Source organism: Orycteropus afer, unplaced genomic scaffold, assembly GCF_000298275.1.
Source record: "Orycteropus afer afer isolate SDZICR_OR568_19922 unplaced genomic scaffold, OryAfe1.0 scaffold00423, whole genome shotgun sequence".
Taxonomy (NCBI): Eukaryota; Metazoa; Chordata; class Mammalia; order Tubulidentata; family Orycteropodidae; genus Orycteropus; species Orycteropus afer.
Genome location: NW_006922010.1, coordinates 1,613,758 through 1,636,341, shown reverse-complemented (window position 1 = coordinate 1,636,341; position 22,584 = coordinate 1,613,758). Strand labels below are relative to the sequence as shown.

General features: G+C 40.8%; 1 protein-coding gene across 1 annotated transcript in view; it reads right to left on the bottom strand.

The window, feature by feature from the left end:
• The window catches only part of LHCGR (luteinizing hormone/choriogonadotropin receptor), a 92,500-nt gene that overhangs the window by 28,462 nt on the left and 41,454 nt on the right, over window positions 1-22,584 (bottom strand). Inside the window, exons 4-6 of the mRNA XM_007953995.1 lie at window positions 17,933-18,007; window positions 14,046-14,120; window positions 13,880-13,957 (exon numbers count right to left, since the gene is read on the bottom strand). Coding sequence (XP_007952186.1) covers window positions 13,880-13,957; window positions 14,046-14,120; window positions 17,933-18,007 — 228 coding nt within the window. The remainder of the gene's footprint in view (window positions 1-13,879; window positions 13,958-14,045; window positions 14,121-17,932; window positions 18,008-22,584) is intronic.

Sequence of the window (22,584 nt, the reverse complement as noted above, 5' to 3'; positions counted from 1 at the left end):
GACAACGCCTACTTGCCTTTCAATGTTACGTAAATTTGCCCTCACTTTGAAATGAATTAGCTAACCTATACCCCAACAATTTCTTCATTCCAATTACTTTTACTTGCTGCACGTGCAGTTTTTAAATCACTGAAAAGCCTTCGTGCCTTTTCGTATGCTAAAGTGAAGATAAATAAGAACTATATGTACTTGCTCTGACTCACCTGCAAATTCGACTGAAAGACACACTTAGGAACAGATCTTCTTTATAACCTGGAGGACTAGATGTATTTTACTTGTTTATGGTCTAACTCCTTCAGCAGAATGTAAGTGGCATGAGAGCAAGGATTTCACACTGCTTTGTTCATTGCTGAATCCCCTACAACAGTGCCTAGCACCTGGTAGGATTATAATAAGCATGTTGTTGTTGTTGTTATGTGCCGTCGAGTCGGCCCCGACTCATAGCGACCCCTCCTTGGGTTTCCGAGGCAGTATCACTACGGAAGTAGGATTGCCCAACCTTCCTTCCGAGGAGTGGCTGGTGGGTTTGAACCGCCAGCCTTCTGGTTAGCAGTCAAGTGCTTTAGCCACTATGCTACCAGAGCTCCTATGTTCAATGAATTGGATGGTCTTATGTAAGATGAATTGCTTACTGTAAGTCACAGCCAAACAAGTTTGAAAGCCATTGAAATAAACAAAAATGTTTGTATTATTATTGGTATAAATTTTGAGGAATAATTTTATGGAAGCCTCAAGTAAGAAATGACAGTGGTGCAAAAGAAAATTAAGCTCCTTGTAGCTGGCAAGACCCCAGCTTTCCTACACAGGGTTGCTGGCAGTTGCACGCCCATACTACGCACAGCCTTGAGATGTGATTCAGGAAGTTGTTTAGGCACGTGCTTCACCTGCTCTTATTCTAGAAGAATAAGAGCAAGGTTTCTCTTGCCTTTGCTAAATAAAACAAGCACTAGATTTCACCCTGTGGTGTGTCTGTGTGTGTGTAATAGTATTTATGCTGTGTGTGGGGGGAAGGGTCTGGTCTCTTTCCATCAACCCACAGCACAGCTAAGACAATCAGCATTATCAGTAAGTACAGGTGGGACTATTGTTGAAGCACATTTGGACACTGAAATTCAGAAAATATAAATTAGAGATTAAAAAATACTTCATAATGTCTCTTCATTAGATTGAGTCCAAAAGAGAGCAGGGGTGTATTTAATTCCTTTCTTAAAACTCCCCTGGGCCTTGCATAATGCCTGGTACCTGGCAGGAGCTGCTCAACTTGAGTGAGAAGCAGGCTAACCCCGGAGGGGGCGCATTTCCCTGATTTACCTGCTATCACTCTCTTTCTTCTGAATTCTTCTGACACTAGCTCTTAAACATGTTCTGCTTCAATTCCTGGATGCCATTTTTTAATAGTTCTCCCTCATTTTATATAATACCATCTTAGAAGATAGGTATGGGGTTTAGGCCTGTTGCCTTACATAATTATATGCAATCTTACCTCCTTAAAAACTCAATCCCACTGGATTTTTTTCCCCCTATTTCATACTTAGAATCTTATTCTTGGACAGCCTTCTGTCATTTGGGAGGCTGAATTTCTTTTTAGCACTCTATTTTAGATGGAGGAATCATACCATCTTTTGTCTGAACTTCTTTGAAGCCTGATTTCTTAGTCTAGGCCAGTATTTATCAAAGTTTTCTCCTCCATCCACCAAATTCAGAATCACCTGGGGTTGCTGGTAAAAATGAATATGCTGATATACAGACCAGGTTAACTATAGACCTATTGGATCAGAACTTAGCATAGTGGCACCCAGGAATATGCATGTTCACAAAGGAAGTCCCTAGGTAAGCCTTGGGTTTACCAATTTGGGAGCCTTTGGCCCCACGGTATTTAAGAGGATGTTGTAGTTCTCATCATTTTCATGATGCAAACAAGATGGTCTGTTATCCAGAATTAAATTCAGAGTCTATTCTACTCCTTTTTTTCCCCCTGCTTTCTAAGTGATGGTGCTACATGTGTAGCAGATCAAGAAAAAGTAGCCCCTGCCCTGCTTTTTTTTTTTTTTTTTTAATTTTTATTGTGATTTGGGTGAATTTACAGAGCAAATTCACTTTCCATACAGAAGCTCACATAGACTTTGTCTCATGATTTTGACTGCTATTTCCCACAATGCAACAGCTCCCCCCCACTTCCTCCCCATAGTTACCTCTTTTCTGTGTCCTTCCCTCCCATGCACTCCTGCCCCCTGAGCTGTCTCCCTGTGCATGCATTGCCCTTCTGTTCTCCCATGATTGATCTCTCCAAGTAGTATAGCTACCTAATATAAATGCTCACTTCATATGCCTATTATGTGGCTGGAAGCCACAAGAGTGAGTTCAGTTCCAGACCTGAAGGGCAGCTAGGAGCCATAGTCTCAGGGATTTTACCAGGTTCTATCAGACCAAACCTGGTCCTTTTCTTTCTTTAAATGATTTTGACTTTTGTTCCACATTGTTCTCCCAGGATAGAGATTCTATCCAGGATCTCCTACACACATCCCCCTCTGAGTGGTTGACAGTAGTTGTCTCATTCTTCTGGTCTCATGGTCATATAGGCTGAGGATCACATGGTCTACCAATCCCTTGGACTCATTATTTCCATACGTCTTTGGTTTTCTTCATTCTTCTTTGCTCTGGATAAGAAGATAACAATCATCCTGCCCTGCTTTTAGAAGACTGGGTGGCACAATCCATTTGTGATCAGCTGCTAATCTAAAAGGTTAGTGGTTTGAACTCATGCAGTGGCTCCTCAAAAGAAAGGCTGGCAAACTGCTATCGTAAAGATTGTAGCTGAGAAAACCCTACGGAGCCCAGGTCTACTCTGTAACACATGTGGTCACCATGAGTCAGAATCAACTAGATGACAGTGAGTTTGGTTTTTCACTCTGCTTTCAGCTAAGCAAAGGAGTTCTGGTGGCGTAATAGTTAAGGCATTGAGCTGCTAACCAATAGGTCAGTGGTTTGAACCCACCAGCCACTCTGTGTGAGAAAGATGACAGTCTGCTTCCATAAAGATTTACAGCCTTGGAAACCCTACGGGGCAGTTCTACTCTGTCCTATAGGATTGCTATGAGTCAGAATTGACTAGATGGCTGGGAGTTTGGTTTGGCTAAGCAAAAGTTGAGCAGCTGTATGGATGCTTCCTCAGCATTGCTATATTGCTGCTCTGGTTCTAGTTTTGATACATGTTCGATTTTATACTCCTTTGTTGGGCTTGCAATGCCACTGCCCTTAGCCTTGTGGTTAAGTTTTCAGGCCCTGAGCCCCACATTCTTGCTCTGTAGTTTAGGAGGTAAGTACTGGGGCAAGTTACTTGTGCCTCACTTCTCTAATCTGAAAATAGGGTTGATAATAATAGTATCTCCCTTGTAAGGCTGTTGGGAGGATTAAAAAGATAGACAACAGTGGAACTACACCCATGAATATATACAGGTTTGACAGAGGCTATCTCTACCTATGTATTTATATGTGCTGCAAGGATGTAGAATGTAGTAGAGCATACAGGGGGACAAAATGATGAAAATGTCTTAGTCATAACCAAACACATTGAAAGAATGAGTGCCTGGACATGAGGGCTCAGGACCATAGTCTCAGGGGACACTAATGTCAACTGGTATAACATAGTTCACAAAGACATTTTACATTCTACTTTGGTGAGTAGTGATGGGGGTCTTAAAAGTTTGTGAGCAGAAATCTCAGGTGCAACTATTGGTCTCTTCCTGTCCAGAGCAAAGAAGAGTGAAGAAAATCAAAGATGCAAGGAAACAATTAATCCAAAGGGCTAATGGACCATGTAAACCCCAGTCTCTACAACTCTGAGACCAGAGCAACTAGATGGTGCCTACCACTAGTACCACTGCTGGCTGCTCTGAAAAAGATCACAATAGGAGGTCCTCAATAGAGTGGAAAGATTGTGGAACAAAACTTACAATCATAAAAAGTTCAGGCTTACTGGTCTGATGTAGACTAAGACCCTTAGGTACCCCTCAAGCTGGGAACTGAACTCAACCCCCATGGCTCAACTTTCAGCCAAATGATAGGGCTATAAGGTACAAAATAACACCAGGAAGGTATGCAGTTGTTAGAACAACCAACCACATGAGATCCCAAGGGCAGAATTTTCCTGAAGATAAAGCTAGGTAGGCAGGAAGGGATAGGAAAGAAGGATGATGGGAAATAGTAAACCCAGGGAGGAAGTGAGAACAGTGCTGTTACATTATGGGGGTGGCAATGAATATCACAAAATAAAATGTGCATGAACTGTAGAATGGAAAACCAATTTGCTCCATAAACTTTACCCAAATCACAATGAAACAAACAAATAAATAAAACGAAAAGTGTACCAAGAAGTAGGGCTTGTTTACCACTTCCTCACCATCTGAAACCATTTTGTCCCATATAAGACAGTGTGGTTTCCCAGGCTTATTAGTCTCATGAAGACTGGTGGAACTCCCAAAACTGTGGTCCTTTGACACCCTTCAAGCTAGGAACCAAACTTAACCCCCATGAATCAACTGGTAGCCAAACGATAGACCTATAAGGTGAATGGTAGTATCAGGAGGGTATGCACTTATTACAACAATGAAGAATATGAGATCAAAAGGATAGCATTTGCCCAGTGACAGAGCTAGGAAAATGAGAGGGAATGGAAAGAAAGAATGAAGGGAAGGGGTGGGCCAAGAGAGGAAGAGGGAAGAATGCTGTTACAGTGGGGGATTTCAGTAAATATCCCAAAACATAATGTGTATGGATTGTTGAATGGAAAACCAATTTGCTCTGTAAACTTCACCCATATCACAATTAAAAAAAAAAAAAAAAGTGTGCTCATCACAGGATGGGAAGTCGTACAGCTGATCTTCAGAACAGCTCCTGTTTCTGACCCACCATGGGTCTGAGGGGCAAATTAGGAGTTGAAAAACTAACCGGACACATCAGCTTGTAGCATCAACATCCTTACATGCAAAAATTCTTATCTGGATCTGATTAATCTCACAAAGACATTGTCTGAGGAGGATTTCAGCTCTATATGGAGATGGGGCAAGGAGAGAAACAAAATGTATACATAGAAACGCACTTAGAACTATGTTCCTTGAACACAGTAAGTGCTTGATGTGTTGCTGCAATTATTGTTGTTCTTAGCTGCCACTGCGTTGGCCCTGACTCATGGTGACCCAATGTATTTTAGAGGAGAACTGCTTCGTAGGGTTTTCTAGGCTGCAATCTATATGGAAGTAGATCACCAGGCCTTTTATTCTGTGGGGTCACTGGTGGATCTGAACCACCAGTCAGCTGCTGAGTGAAAATGACTTGTGCCATGCAGGCTCCTTGTTATTATTTTGCCATGGCCTCCAGACTCTGACTGTGTCAGAAGGAAAGGGTTTCCCTTTTTGTGTTCTACACAGGATTTCCATGAACTACTGGAGATCTGTTGAATTGAACTGTCATTCTCCTCTACTAGGGTAGGGATTTTCATAACCCTGGGAGGAGTAGGTCAAGTCAGTGGCCCAGGTTGCTCCCAAAGTACACTCACTCTCTCTCCTCAATCTTTTTGGGCTGTGTTGGCATCACAGATATTTTTGCTTTTGTACACACACACACACACACACACATATGAAAAGCATACTTCTTTTTGGAATAGTCTTGCTGCGCCAACTCACTGTTCCCTTTATGACAGCTTTTCTCTGTTCTTCCCAGTTGCACACAATAGAACAAGCTGCCTTGTTGTGATTAAAGTGTGGTTTCCCTACTTTGGAGACATTACAATGTGTGTGGGAGGATGCATGCTGTCAGGCCTGTGCAATGCTTTAAATGCCCTTTAGAAACATCTGGAGAGCCACTTCAAATAACATTTTCCCCAAACATCTTGGTATCAGAATTAAGTAAGGAGGGCTTCCTTTGCCTTGAGGATTCTGTTATTGCACAGAAATGATGTTTTATCCACCTCTCCTCAATTACAATAGATGCACCTTACTTTAAAGCATTGTCTATACTCTCTATTCAAATGTCAGTAATTGTGAGTCAAACAGAGAGAAGATGGTATTTTTTTATTTAAAATAAGATCGGAGCTGTAGAACATAATCACAGATGACACTGTAATTCTGAATGCTGCCATATTATGAACTTCAAGCATTCCCGGGGCTCTGAAAATGTGTCTGGGGGTCGATCAGCAGTATCAGGTGTTCTACCCTAGTTCCTTCTTAGATCATGTGTCCACCTAGTTTTTGGATGATTTTTAGAAATGAAGCCTAGTTTAGGTTTACAGACTCTCCGGGTCTCAAAGAGTGCCCCCAGTGCTGGAGGACCAAACATACAACTTTAGAAGATGTGCCCTCTGGTGATATATATAACTAACTATAAGTTATTATTATTTTGAATCAAAAGACTATACAGAAATTTGTGTATCACAGCAAAAATACTATATAAAAAAATATACTATCCATCCTAAAGAAAACCAAAACCAAATCAAACTTACTGCCATTGAGTCGATTCCAACTCATAGCAATTCCCTTTGGGTATCCGAGGTGGTAAATCTTTATGGAAGTAGATCATCCCATCTTCCTTCTGCAGAGCAGCTAGTGGTTTTCAACTGCCAAGCTTCTTGTTAGCAGTCAAATGCCTTAAGCACTATGCCACCAGGGCTCCTTATCCTAAAGAAAAACCAAAAACTCACTGCTGTCGAGTTGGATCCAACTCACAGTGATCCCTCCTTGGGTTTCAGAGTCGGTAACACTAAGGAAGTAGATTGCCCAACCTTCCTTCCCAGGAGTGGCTGGTGGGTTTGAACTGCCAGCCTTCTGGTTAGCAGTCAAATGCCTTAGGCGCTATGCCACCAGAGCTCCTATACTAAAGAAGGGGAATCCTAAATTTATCATTTCTTTTCCTTTCTTATCTTATCTTCAAGACTTTGCTGAAGTCATTTATTTCTGAATAATTCCCCACAGATGAAAGGGACATTTCTATAGTGGACATGCTAGCAGTAATTGTATGGGTAAGAACCCCCAGCCACTAGTTTTGAATGTATCTAGGGCTCCCTACATTTCTACAGGGCTCCCGCTCTCTGGTAGGGGCACCTGCCTCCTGCCTTCCAGCAGTCCTGAGTCTCCATGTCTACCTCCACTGCAGCCAAGTTAATGTCATGCCATTTGGATTTACCATATGGAGATCAAAAAGAATGATGACAATTATGGATTTTAATATATATAATGATATATTTTTTAAAAAATTCATGCTCCATAGTGATACTTAGAGAAAAGAGCAAGGTAGAGAGGAAAGGGGGGAATAAAAAAAGAAAAGGACAAGAAAGCTCTTTTTTGGCAGGAGAAAGTTTGCTAATATATGTAGAAGGAATGATAAAAACAAAACAAAACAAACAAAAAGTGGGAGCTCTGGTGGCATAATGCCTAAGGCATTTGGCTGCTAACCAGAAGGCTGGTGGTTCAAACCCACCAGCCACTCCTTGGAAAGAAGACTGGTTCTTTGTGAATCCCTATATAGTTGTAGTTCTATAGAATGTCCCTGTTCTGGGGGAATGCATGAAGCTCTGGTGGTGAGGTGGTTAACCACTCAGCTGAAAGGTTGGTGGTTCGAGCCCACTCGCTGCTCTGCAGGAAAGATGTGGTAGCATGCCTCCATAAAGATCACAGCCTTGGAAAACCTATGGGGCAGTTCAACTCTGTCTTATAGGGTCACTATGAGTTGGAATTGACTCCATGGCAATGAGTTTATGTAATAACTGTTTCAGGCCAGGACCACATGCTGAAACCTGTGGATGCTGAAACCACAGGGTGAAAGATTATTGGGGAACAGGATATTCACACAAATTCAAAGTATCCCTCATAGTTTACTTGTTAATTACAAAGGGAAAATGCACTCTTATAATGAAGAGATGTGGCAGTCACCACCTTAACCAAGCAGCCAAGTAGTGAGGAGTGTGACCAAATATGCCTTCTGGTTTGATACAATGGGAGAGACACTGTGTCTCCTTTGTAGTGTTCTTGCAGAAATGTTTGACCTGAATCTGTTTGTGATGACACAGTCAGATCAATTCAGACAACTAGCCTGGTCTCCTCAAAGTGAATATCATAAAGAATAGGATGCCAGGGGCCTGCTTTAGACTGGGGAGGAGGAGGATTGGGAGGAATTAAGATATATAATAGCAAAATGCAATGCTTAAACTTTGACTGGATTCTGAACTTTTTTAAAAAAAAGACATTTTTGAAATCATTTGGGACATTAGAATATTGACTGTATGTTGGATGATGTCATTGAATTCATATTGATTTTCTTAGGTGCAATGGTGGTGTAGTTCTATAGAATGTCCCTGTTCTGGGAGGATGCATGTTTTTAGGGGTGAATATCATGTTTTCTATGAACTTCTCTGATGGTTTGGCAAAAGGGAAATATGTTGTATATACTTACATATATATAGAGAGATGGCATGGATGTGGCAAGCTGGTAAATCTAAGTGAAGTATGGAGGAATGCTAACTGTTCTTTCTATTTCTCAGTGGATTAAAAAATTTCTAAATGAAAAAAAGTATTTAAAAAAGGTGACGAAATACAATATTTTCAGGATGGTCTAAGACAAACCACTGACTTGATTGGGGTTGCTAAATATTAGCTTTTAATTGTGGAGGTGCAGTATAGCTGACACTATGTGATTGAATTTGCACAAAAAACAAACCAAACCTGCTGCCATCCAGTTGATCTGACTCATGGTGGTACCCTGGGTTGCACAAGCATGTACTGATAATCTCTTTGACTAGACAGAGAGACAGGCATGGTGAGGTGTTACAATAAGGCTGCTCAGTTGGTTAGAGGCAGAGGCAGGACTAGAACCCAGATTTCCTCTTTCAATGCCTAGCAGGCTCTATGGCTTGTCATCAGTGCAGGTTAGAATCCTGTCATCCTTAGCCAGGTATCCTTTATTGGAAGGGTCTTGGATAATTAATTGCCATGACCTTCTCTTCTCTTTGCAAAGTACAGATGTGAATTAAGTTTGTCTTCTTTTGGACACTGGTATGACCAGTCATCTGAAATATTTTTAAAGGTGGTGCAGCCAGATCCTGCTCACTCAGTGGGGAGCATTTAAAGGTAGCCTCTTGAGAAGTTTTAATGAAAAGCCAAAGTGGAAATAAAGGGACATTCGAGTTTAATGCATAGTTTTAGCACTAGCCCTCTGGGCTTCTCCAGCATCAAGTGAAGTGTTTGTTTTCATTAAGGGAGCTCACAGTTAGTAAAGATTTGGGTGGAGGAGGGCAGGAGAGTTTCTACAAGAAGAAAAGTCTCAAATAGAGACAGTCTCTGCATTAAGAACTTCTGACTTACGTATAACCTGTAATTTCGAACTAACTTCTATAAATCCTATAAAAATTCAAGGTACATACAATGGTTTGTAATAACAAATGGGTGCTACTTTGCAGCACACATCAAAACATTTTAATTACTGTATTATTATGTTAAAGATGTTTTAGTATAGCTGGATGTGTTTAACATTTTTTTTTTATGCATAGAAAGGTATACTATATACTAATACAAACATTTGACTGACCTTAGATATGAACCTTATTTAACTGTTCCAACCTTCATACAAATTTGACTGGAAAAACAGACTAAGGAATGAACTTGTCCATAATATGGGGACTGTCTGCACTACCAATAACAAAAAGAGAAGTCTTGCTTCATTATTTTATAATCAGAGAGTAGAACTTCATAGCTGAGAAAGTAAGGCTTTTCTTCTTAAATACCTTTTTCCAGTGGGATGTGCCACATTATCTCTGATCCTACATTTACAGAAGGGCCCATTCAATGAAGAACAAGGCCAAACAAGGAGTTAATCTTCCCCTTACAGACTATAAGCTCTGGTGGTATAGTGCCTAAGGCATTTGACTACTAACCAGAAGGTTGGTGGTTCAAACCCAGCAGCCACTCCTTGGAAGAAAGATTGGATAATCTTCTTCTATAATGATACTGCCTTGGAAACGCAAGGAAGGCTCACTAGGAGTTGGATCCAACTCCATGGCAGTGGGTTTGGTTTTTTTTGGTTTGGTTTACAGACCATGGGCCAAGAGTGAAGAGGGAGATGGAAGCAGAATGCCCCTACAGGCCTCTGGGAGACATGGATCTGCAATCCTCATTAACTTCAGAGGTGAGGCAATTACACCTCACTGGCATGCACTATTCTTTCTAAAATAATAACTGATATAAGTGAATGGCTCTGTAATAAGAACACCACATCGCTCTTGTGTCTGAATGCTGAGATGTGATGTGTGAGAAAGAATCTTTGGTTACTCTTCGAATTTGGTGGAGAGTTTGGTGGGGTGTGTTAGTCTTGTGAGCTCATGAATCCCTAAGGATTACGCCAACATTCATTTCCTTCCCGATCCTCCTACCCTTCTGCCCTTTCAGTCCTCCTACTCCCCCCCTCCATTGCTATACATTTACCTGGGAGAAGTACCACTGGTTCCTGAACGTTTTCAGATTTAGGTCAAACTCAAAGGAAGTCATAGATATTTGGGGTGGGGGGAAGGCTACTCTACTAGGTGATTTTTTTTTTTTTAATTACATTTCTCGTAGAGTTACCGCCAAGGCTTTAAACCTCTTTGCCTGATCTTCAAGTCCCGCTGCAAACCAATGTTTGCCATTTTTTGAACTTATTTCTCATTCCTTAAGCAAGGTGTTCACTCCACTTGAGTAAGCCACACCCTATTCTCATGGCCTCACTGCTCTCTCACTTGGATTTCTCATTCCCCTTTTTTCTGTATGTGGTAGCACATGATGGTTAAGAACATTCCTGTGAAGCCAGACTGCATGAATCTAAATCTTGGCCTTGGAAAAACTGCTTTACCTCTCTGTGCCTTGGTTTTATCATCTGAAATGGGGTTGAAAGTCTCTACCTCATAGAGAAGTTGTGAGGCATAAATAAGTTTTAAAAACACTTAAAACAGTGTAGGCATTTAACACATGCTATCTGAATATTCCACCACCCATCTGTCAGTTTGTTGTACTGTAGTGGTTCGCATATTGCTATGGTGCTGGAAGCTATGCCACCAGTATTTCAAATACTAGCAGGGTCACCCATGGTGGACAGGTTTCAGTGGAGCTTCCAGACTAAGACAGACTAGAAAGGCAGGCCTGGTGATCCACTTCTTAAAATTAGCCAATGAAAACCTTGTGGATCACAACAGACTACTGTCTGATATAGTACTGGAAGTTGAGTCCCCTAGGTTGGAAGGCACTCGAAATACCCTGTGGCTGTAACCAATGGACTCAAGCATACCAATGATCGGAAGGTGTCACAGGACTTGGCAATGTTGTTCTGTTATATATCAGGTCACCAGGAGCTGGAGTCAACTTGTTGCCAAACAACAATAACATTTAAATATCAGCTGCTATTATCTTGTTAAGGCCCCTGGCTTGTACAGTTTGTGCTCAACTACTAACCTAAAGGTTGGTGGTTTGAACTGCCCCAGTGATGCGTGGTGATCTGCTTCCATAAAGATTACAGCCAAGAAAACCCTATGTGGCGGTTCTACTCTGCAACATAGAAGTTCATCATGAGTTGGAACTAAGCTAATGGCAACTTTTTTTTTTTTTTATCATGTTTATCCACACAAACTTTACTTGTTATCTGAGTCCAACTCAAGTCTCATCTCCACCATATAGCCTTCTCTGACAACTCTAGTCCAAGAGGATTTCTTTGCAATCTCATTTCTGTGTAGCATACACTCTCATGGTGAGTATCTACTGGCTTGTATTATTCTTTCATCATTTCAAGTCTTTTCCTCCCCTTGGGATTATGAGCTTCTTGATATGATATTGATTTTATTATATTTCTTTTTTGTTCCCAATAAAAAGACATGAGGACCAAAAATTCTAAGGCAGGAAGGTATCTCCTCATCAGAGTTGGCTCAGTGAATACCCTGCTTCTGACAGGGCACATGATGAATGAATAGTTCCAGTGAGGGCTTAGAAATACTTCATAGACAGCTGGGAGAGCTATGGAGCATGAGGGAAGTAGTGGGACTAGAAAAAGGAGCCTGTAAGGAAGAGTATCTAGGATCTACGGAGTACATTGGGAAGGGGTTCCTAATATACAAGAATTGCAAGTAAGGAATTTGTTATTTTGAAATTATTTTTGGTTGCTGCTTTTTTTCTCTTGATTGCAATACTCTGTGCAGGGGCCACATTGGTCACAGCTTTGTGACAAGACAATTATATGTGTTGAACTACACATAAGGTATAAAGTATTATACAAGTGCAGTGTGGCATTGACACCAACTTTTAGAGCTATTGGTGTGAAAGGAACTCTGGTGGTGCTGTAATTAAATCATTGGGCTGCTAAGCAAAAGGTTGGTAGTTTGAACCAAATAACTGCTCAAGAGCAAAAGATGAGGCAGTCTACTTTGGTAAAGATTTACAGCCTTGGATTTACACCTCTATGAGGTGTACTATTCTGTCCTATAGGGTTGCTGTGAATCAGAATTGACTCAATGGCAGTGGGGTATTGGTATTGAAAGGAGCCCTCTGGGATGGTCTTCTCTCCTTGCACTTCTACTTCCTCATTTCAGGGTTGTCCCAGCCACTCTTTCTCTTTTATTCCCTAAGGGTGAGCTCATTTATCACCTCATCACAATCCCACTGTGGGCTGTTACTAAAGTACAAAGAGTGAGAACAATACAGATTTGGGGAGCAAACTCAATTATAGTTATTGGGCTTTAATCTCTATAAAATCTGGCTGGTGTCCAGGATACCACTTCTGAATGGTGGGGCAAAGGTGAAGATGGCAAGGATCCCAGAAGGAAGTCAGGCAGGTGTACTGTGAAGAGGATGGGTTGGATTATTTTAGTACCGTGACCCTTAAGCTTTAATGTGCCTATGAATCACCTGGGGATTTTGTGAGACATGTAGAGTTTGAGTTGTACGTCTGAGGGGGTGAGCATTTGCATTTCTAACCAGCTTCCGGAAGATGCTGAAGGTGCTGGTCTATGGAGCATACTGTGGCACAGGGACCAACAAGTCCTTAGGAAACAACATAGAAAGGACAGGAGAACACGAAAACAACATGAAAAGCTTGGTAACTTGATGAGTGACTGTCAAGTCAGAAAACCATGACTTTTACATATTAAAAAGTGTAGGGAATGTCTATGGTATTGCTTCATAAACAATGTAAAAGGGTTCCAAGGTGAAGGTGAAAAATCAGAGAAGGAGCAGGGTCCATTGATTTAGTACTCTACCTGCTTGGAGAACATCCTTCCAAATCCTTCTCAGTCAAAACCCGGACACATCTCTCCTCTGTTTTAACCAGGGCAGCCACTCTCCTCCAGGCTGTGTCTGCCCCATCCTGCAACCATTCCATGGACGCAGTGACAATTTCATCAGTCAGGAAAAGAGCTTCAAACCTGTTCATTCTGTTTGACCCCCTGGTGATCATTTGCATTTTTGCTCCGGACATACTGAATCAGAATCTCCATTTTAACAAGATCATCTAAGACTCACCTGAGGATCCTGTTAAAATGGAGACTCTGATTCAATATACTTGGAGTTAACATGCATATTCTCAGCAGGGGGTTGGACTGGAATGAACCAGTTTGAAGCCCTGGTTGGAAATGTGATCACTGAGAATCCTCAGGCACCATCTGATTAATTTTAAACTGGATTTGGTTGCTGTTTGCCATGTGAATGGATGAAGCAGCTACAAATCTTACACAGCTCCTCCCACCTGTGGCATTTCAGGTCTGGAAGAACGTCACCAGTGAATGAGGAACTTGGTAAAGCACGAGAAAGTGCTCACCTTGAGCTACAGGAGAGAATAGCAGGTGGCTGGATAGCAGTGCATGAATCTGGGATTTACTCACAGTGTTATGGATTCATTATTCATCCCTTGAAAAGCATTTCCTGGTATGGTGGTTATGTGTAAGTTATCACAAATTTCCCTTGAGGAAAGAAATGAGAAATATTTACTTTCTAAATTTCAGCTACAAATAGGAAACTGTTGTGCATAGCAATCAGCCTGGTACTTACAGAATGAAGTTAAATTCTGAGGAGAAGATCTTTGTAACATCTGGAAGCTTTTGGATGCCTGTGTTACAGATGCTCCTGTGATTTGCAGTAGGATGGTAATTAGGGCAGAGTTGGTAAATGTAACCGGCATAAAGATAAAATGGAATACAAAGGCATTTTGTAACTAGCATTTCATATTAAACTAAAAATACTGAATTTGGTCTTATCAATAATACTTTTAGCAGATGAAGGCCATCACAATTTAAAAGTTCTTAATGTTATGGGGGAGCTCTGGTAGCACAGTGCCTAAGACATCTGAAGGTTGGTGGTTCAAACCCACCAGCCACTCCATGGATGCAAGACTGGGCAATCTACTTCCGTAAAGATTTACTGACTTGGAAACCCAGTGGGGGTTGCTATGAGTCAGAATTGACTCAGTGGCAGTGGATTTGTATTTTTTAATCTTATGGGAATAAGGAATTCTGGTAGCAAAGTGGACAATGAATAAGGAAGACCAAATAAAAGTTGATGCACAGTGACTAAGGCATCTGACTGCTAACCAGAAGTTTGGTGGTTCAAACCCACCAGCCATTCTGTGGGAGCAAGAGTGGGCAATCGACTTCTGTAAAGATTTACTGCCTTGGAAACCCAATGGAAGTCGTGATGAGTTGGAATTGACTCAATGGCAGTGGTTTTTTTTTTTTTTTTTTAAATCTTATGGGAATAGGAGCTCTGTTGGCACAGTGGTTAAGGCATTTGACTGCTAACCAGAAGGTTGACAGTTCAAACAAACTAGCTGCTCTGCAGGAGGAAAGTGAGGCTATCTACTTCCATAAACATTTACAGCCTTGGAAACCCTATGGGTCACTATGAGTTGGAATCCACTTGATGGTAATGGTTTTGGTTTTTGGCTGTTTGAATCCCATGGGAAAAGTTGCTCTATAATGACTGCTATTCAGGGACTTAGGGGCTAGGAACATATTTTTAGGTCATTTTCATTATATTTATATTTCCAGCCAGTCTTTTCCTATTGCATTAATTGCATTTTCCTACAGAAGCTCTAGGAGCTCTGGTAGCATAGTGTCTAAGGCACTTGACTGCTAACCAGAAGGCTGGAGGTTCAAACCCACCAGCACTCCTCGGAAGGAAGGTTGGGCAATCTACTTCTATAGTGACACTGCCTTGGAAACTCAAGGAGGGGTCGTTATGAGTCAGGTCCGACTTGATGGCACATAACAACAACAACAACAACACAGAAGCTCTGGTGGCACAGTGGCTAAATCATTTAGCTGCTAACAAAAGTCAGCAGCTCAAACCCACCAGCCACTCTGCAGGAGAAAGACAAGGCAGAAAGATGTGTCTATCTTCTGTAAATGTTTGTAGCCTTGGAAACATCATGGGGCAGTTCTACTCTGTCCTATGGGGTTGCTTTGAGTCAGAATTGACTCATTGACTAAGGGTTTGGTTTAGGGTTTTTATTGTGGTACATTCCATTTTGTTTTGTTTATTCCGTGCTCTTGATAGTTCGAGAAAGTATCTCTCTACTTTGGAACAGGTTTAACACTTCAGGAAGATTACTCACTGTGTAAGAAATTCACAAGCATTATTATTAACAGTCTTTTAACCACTTTACCATTAAGCAAGTTCTTCCTTGTATCTCACTAAAATCATTAAAACATTCTTTGGGTGTTTGGAGTTACTTAAGGCTCCTCTTTTATTTAACTCCCCAAAATAAGAAAGGTTGCAGTAAATGGAAGAATGGGGTTCTTTCAGAGGAATCCAGGTATCATTGGGTTTCCCCAAACTGAGTTTTAAATCCACTAGACATGAACTCTGGACAAGGGATATAAACTGAAGGGCAATCTGGTGAAAATTGAATGAAGCCAGGGTTCACTTTGGTTCTTTCCATCTCTGCTCTTCACCTGTTTCCCCAGGTCACACCAAAGCCCTACCTCTGTGGCTGGCGGTAGCAGTGTGGGTTCAGACGGCACAGTGTACTGAAGTTAAATAGCACCCTCCCTTTTTTTCTTTTTTTGTTAAAGTGCTATTAATAATGCTTAGCTGCTAAGAGGCTGCAGTGCTCAAATTTGGTTCCAGGGCTTTCTTTTGTTTTTCTCATGTGGTTGCTGCTTCTGTGTGCTTCCTTATCTGTAGAATCCCCGGGCTGGAGATCTGGAAAGCCAGAATACCTGGAGGTGGAGCTGTCCAGTGTTGGAGATACTGAGGGAGCTTCACTGTGTTCCTGAAGCTCCTGAAGGAGGCCTGAATGAGGCTGCAAGGAAGATTCCAGACGGGACATGGCCATTCCTCTCCCCCTTTTCTTCTTCTTCTTCTTCTTTTTTTTTTTTAATAATGGTAGGGGGATTTTAAATCCTCTGGGGATTTAATGGAATTTCTCAAGAGTAAGAGAGAGGACATTTGAAATGTTATTGCTGTTGTTATGTGCTGTCGAGGGACCTGACTCATAGGCACCCCTCTTTGGGTTTCCGAGGCGGTATCTCTACAGAAGTAGATTGCCCAACCTTCCTTCCAAGGAGTGCTGGTGGGTTTGAACCACCAGCCTTCTGGTTAGCAGTCAAATGCCTTGGGCACTATGCCACCACTTAGGGTGATTTTAATTTTTCTGTGTGAATAAGAAATTATTTGCTATATGAGGAGACCTACAGTGGTAAATTTATAGATTGCTTCTAATTCCAGCACTGCTGGCAATGAATCTATTGGGCTAGAGCAGTACAGGCAGTACTCAGCCTGTACTGCTGGCTGGTGGGCTTGGTAAGATTTAATGGGAAAATAGAAAAGAATGATTTCATTTATATGGCACAGTGCCTACTTCAAGGCAATGCTTAAAATGTTTTACTTAATGATTTAATAAACACATGAGATAAAGAATATCAATCGTTCTCAGCCAGGGATGGAGTCAAATAACCTGTCCCTTCCCCACTTTCTCTGCTCTCATTACCACCCATCTTAGAGATTCTGACCCTTTTTAAAGGGTCATAACCCTTCATTTCCACCTCTAACTTTAAAAATCTCAGGCATTTGAGACAGAGAAAATGTTGGGATCCACTTATGTGTATGTGAAAAGCACTCAGCTCGGTGAGTAGCACATAATGTTGTTGGTGACAGTCGAGTCCATTGTTACTTTACTCATAGTGACCTCATGTGACAGAGTAGAACTGCTCCATAAGGTTTTCTTATGGCATCTTTATAGAAACAGATCACCAGGTCTTTATGGAATCAGATATCCCATGGAGCCACTGGGTGGGTTTGAATAGCCGACCTTTCAGTTAGTAGCTAAATACTCAACCACTGTGCCACCATGGCTCTTTAGCACATAATACCATCCAGTCAATTTCAATTCATAGCCACCTTATAGGACAGAGTAGAACTGCCCCATAGGGTTTCCAAGGCTGTAAATCTTTACAGAAGCAGACTGCCTCATCTTTCAGCTTCATCTGTCTCCTGCAGAGAGGCTGGCAAATTCCAACCACTGGCCTTTTGATTAACTGCTGATTGATGCTTACCCACTGTACCACCAGGGCTCTTTTAGCACATAATCCAAACCCATGACATCAAGTTGATTCTGACTCACAGAGACCCCATTGGATTTCTGAAGCTATGAGTCTTTAAAGAAGGAGATTGATCGATCTTCCTCCTGTGGAGCAGCTGGTGGGTTTGAACTGTCAACCTTCTGGTAAGCAGCCAAATGACTTACCCACTAGTCACCACAGCTCTTTTTAGCACATGATAGGTCCTCAGAAATGATAACTGAATTTAAATCAGAAGACTGAACAGGAGTAAAAAAATGCTAAGTATATGGTTTAAAATATTCTTCTCCGTCTTTTGTTTTGATTTTCATCCAACGTCCCCTTTCCCTCCCCAGATGCTTAGAAAGGAAAATTGCTTACAAGTATTTTAATCGGGGGAGATTTGTAAATGCTCCAGGCTCAATGAACACCAGGTTTTTGGTGTTCTGGATCAGTCTGTAAAGAGAGAGGGGAAAACAGGCAGCAATTGAATAGTGTATATTGTTTGAGATGCATAAGACCATGATGTAAGAGGATGCTGGCTGAAAATGACATCAACACGATCAAGTGATTTTCTTACATTTGAGAGGCACTCCTGAGACCCAGGAGGTGGGAATAGATGGTGAGAGCCTGTTTTAGTTTCAGGAAACTTTGCTCTCAACCTCCTGCTGAGGTGGTGTGAGCATCATGCTTGGGAGACAGCATCAACTGCTAGCTCCAAGATGTCCAGGGCTCCTAGCCAAGTGAGTCAGGTCCCATCGAGGAGCCTGCATGCTGGGAGTAATAGGAAGAACTCCTAGGACAGATGAGCAATATACCTAATCTCCCTTCTAGGAAAACTAGCTCTCTTTGTATTAGACTGACAGCCATGTGGCCTCATTATCCAGATAGGCACTCAGCCTGTAGGAAAACCCAGAGCAGAGTCCAGGGGCTTAGGTTTTCTATTACTTAAAGAAATTTTATGCCCATATGGGTGGTGGAAATTGTTAATGCACTGGGCTGCTAATGGAATGATTATAGGTTCACATCCACTTAAAGGCACTTCGGAAGAAAGGCTTGTTAATCTACTTCTGAAAATTCAGCATTGAAAGTGCTATGCAGCACAGTTCTACTCTGCCATATATAGGGTCAACTCAGTGACAATTGGTGGTATGTCCATTCTATAGTTAATTTGCTGTGTGTTGATGCTCAGCCACCTAAATTCCCTGAGCTAATATTCCCTTCTATAAAATTGTTATAATAATATGAAGATGGTGGAATAGGTAGAAAGACTGCACAGACCCTCTTCAACAAAGAAAAGGGGAACCAATTAACACAGACACAGAAGATAATCCTGGAGCCATGAGCTTTGAAGGGAAGGATATAGAAGTGGCTAAACTCCAACTATTTGAAGAATTTCCATGAAAACACAAAAAAAGGAGACATATGCAGCTGTAGTCTGGCAGTGATCCTGATGGCACAGACAGCTTGGATATTGCTGAGTGGTGTTAGGACCTAAGAATTAACCTTAAAATCAGCTCTGCTAGCCAGGGACTGGGAGCTCTGGTAGCAAAGTGCCTAAGGCACTTGACTGCTAACCAGAAGGCTGGTGGTTCAAACCCAACAGCCACTCCTTGGAAGGAAGTTTGGGCAATCTACTTCCATAGAGATACCACCTCAGAAACCCAAGGAGGGGTCGCTATGACTCAGGTCCGACTTGATGGCACATAACAACAACAACAACAGCCACAGACCACACAGAGGACTGCACTAGTGACTGGTGAATAAAAGGGGAAGCAGTGAAGAGGAAGGTGGGCTGAGCTGTGGACTTCTGCCTGTCCAGAGGGTGTAGCCATTTTGAATGTTTACAAGCGATTCAACCATTTTGGATATTTAAAGTGACAGCTTTCTCCCAGGTTCCAAGGACTTAAGAATAGGCTCCACTTGCTGGGAACTACAAGGACATTCTGGATGCCAAGGACTGGAAAGGTACGATATTCCCCTTGTTGCTCTTATACCCCACACCCTCTTGGTGAACAGAGGTGCGGCTATCCCTCACTCCCACCCACCTTCTGGGCCAGCAGGAATTCCATCCCAGTCTATGTGCTTGGATGGAGCCTGCCCTACCCTGCCCAGACTTTTTTTCTTTTTCTTTTTTTCAGTTTGTTTGTTTTTGTCTGTTTTAAAATTATTACTATTATTACTTTCCTTTTTATTATTATTCTTTATTCTTCCCTTCCCAGGTTCTAGTTTTCAGTTTTTTCTTTCTTCCCTGTTCCTGGTTCCAATTTTTTTCTTTCTCATGGTTAACCCCGTTCCATGTTTTTATTTTTCGATTTTTCCCATTTTTTCTTAATTATTCTCTTACTTTGCCTTTTTTCTCTTATTGCCCTCACCCCAGGTAATGAATTTTTCTTTTCTTTTCTTTTTCCTTTTTTTGGTGATTGTTCCTGTGTATTTATCCAGTGTGTTTTCTGTCCACCTGCTTTTACTTTTTTGATGGTTTTTTGATTGTTGTTTTTGTCTAACTGAGTGGAAGATGGCAACTGTGCCCATACAACCCAACCATACCTGCACCTCCTGCAGCTCCACTTACTGAGTGAGAGCCACCACTTTCTTCTCCACCAACTGGCCAATGATAAATGACCACCAAAAAGAGCCTGACTGACCCTTAATGCTCTTCATGAATTGTTAATAGAGCTTCAAATACAACAATGTCACAATGTCTTGGAGACAAAAGACCATCACAGTCCACACAAAGAAGCAAGATAAAGTGGTAGAAACAAGGGAGCAGGATACAGACCCAGAACACATCCCTGAGGAAGAAGCAGCATTGGGATTCTCTGATAAGGAATTCAAAAGAATTATCTTTAGGTATCTTCAAAGGATTGAGAGACAGACCAAAGAAAACACAGAAAAAACCTTACAAGAATTTGGGAAGAAAATACAAGAAATAAATGAAAAATTAGAAATGATTCTAAATCTACAGATAGAAATCCAGAAAATTAATACCCAATTTTCAGAAATAGATAACATATTGGAAGAGCAAAGGAGTAGAATTGGTGCAATGGAAGACAGAATTAATGAGATTGAAGACAAATACCTGAATACTTCTTTGGAAAGGGATCAATTAGAAAAAAAAGCAAAACAAAATGAAGAAAGGCTAAGGTTCGTGTGGGATACCATCAAAAGGAATAACCTACATGTCATTGGAATTCCAGAACAGGAAGAGAAAAAATAAAACCACCGAGAAAATTGTCCAAGACTTGTTGGAAGAGAACTTCCCTGATGTGATGAAAGATGAGAATATATACATTCAGGAAGTCCAATCAAACCTCAAACAGGATAGACCCCAAAAGAAAATCACCAAGACATATCATCATCAAGCTCATCAAAACCAAAGACAAAGAAAGAATCCTGAAAGCAGCATGGGAAAAATGAAAAATTACTTACAAAGGACAACCAATAAGAATAAGTTCTGATTTCTCAGAAGAAACCATGCAAGTAAGAAGGCAATGGGATGGTATATACAAAGCCCTGAAAGAGAAAAATTTCCAACCAAGAGTTATATTCCTGACAAAACTGTCCCTCAAATGTGATGGGGAAATTAGGAGATTTCCAGAGAAGCAGAAATTAAGGGAATTTGTTAAAATAAGACCAACCTTACAAGAGATACTAAATGGAGTCCTTTGAATGGAGAACCAATAATAGCAAACAACAACTTACCATTATTACACAAGGTGACATAACCCAGAAACCAACACAGCTATGGATGTATCCAAAGTAAAATAAGCTTACAAGATTGTAAATAGGGAACTAGAGACATCAATTGGCAAATGAGAACAACTACAAACCAAAAAGAGGGAAAATACTGTGCAGTTACAGAACTTCTAAATGGTGAGGAAGTCAAGAGACTTGCAGGATAGAATGGATGTTCTAAACTTGGAGAGAAAATTATAAATCACAGAGTAACCTCAAAGAAAAAATGATAAACCTTCACATCACAATAAAAAAGAGGACAAGCACAAATATTTAGCAAATACTAAAACAATAGCAACAAAGGAAATGATAACATGATTCATAAACATAATGAGCTCAGCACAGAAAATGATATAGAACAAAGAAACCAGGAACACCATGAAAAAACACATACAAATGACAGCAACCAATTCATAGTTGTCAATAACTACACTGAATGTTAATGGATTAATGCACCACTCAAGAGACGGAGAATTGCAGACTGGATAAGAAAACATAACCCATCAATATGCTATCTACAAGAGAGACATTTGAGAGGTAAAGACAAAAATAGACTAAAAATCAAAGGTTGGAAAAAGATGGATCAAGCAAATGGCAACCAAAAAAGACCAGGAGTGGCAATTATGATTTCTGATCAAATTGACTTTAAGACAAAAACCACCATATGAGACAAGGAAGGACATTATATAATGATTAAAGGATCAATTAAACAAGAAAATATAACCATAATAAATAACTGTGAACCCAATGAAAGAGCCTCAAAATACATAAATCTGACTTTAAAAGAGTTGAAAAGGAAAATAGATGACTCCACAGTCATAGTGGGGACTTTAATATACCACTTTCAATGAAGGATAGAACAACTGGAAAGAAACTCAACAAAGACACAGAAGAGGTAAACAACTTGACTTTATAGACATCTACAGAGCACTTCACCAACAACAGCACAATACACATTCTTTGCTGGTGCACATGGAACATTTTCCATTATAGACCATATGTTAGGCCAAAAGCAAGCCTTCATAAATTAAAAAAAACATTGAAATACTTAAAGCATCTTCTCAGATCACAATGCTATCAAATTAGAAATCAACAATAGGAAGATTAATGGAAAAAGAGCAAACACATGGAAACTGAAAAACACCCTCTTTAAGAAAGGGGTAAGACAAGAAATAAAAAATGAAATTCAAAAATTCCTTGAATCAAACGAGAAGAAAACACAACATACCAAAATCTTTGGGACACAGCAAAAGCAGTGATCAGAGGCCAATTTATAGCAATAAATGCACACATCA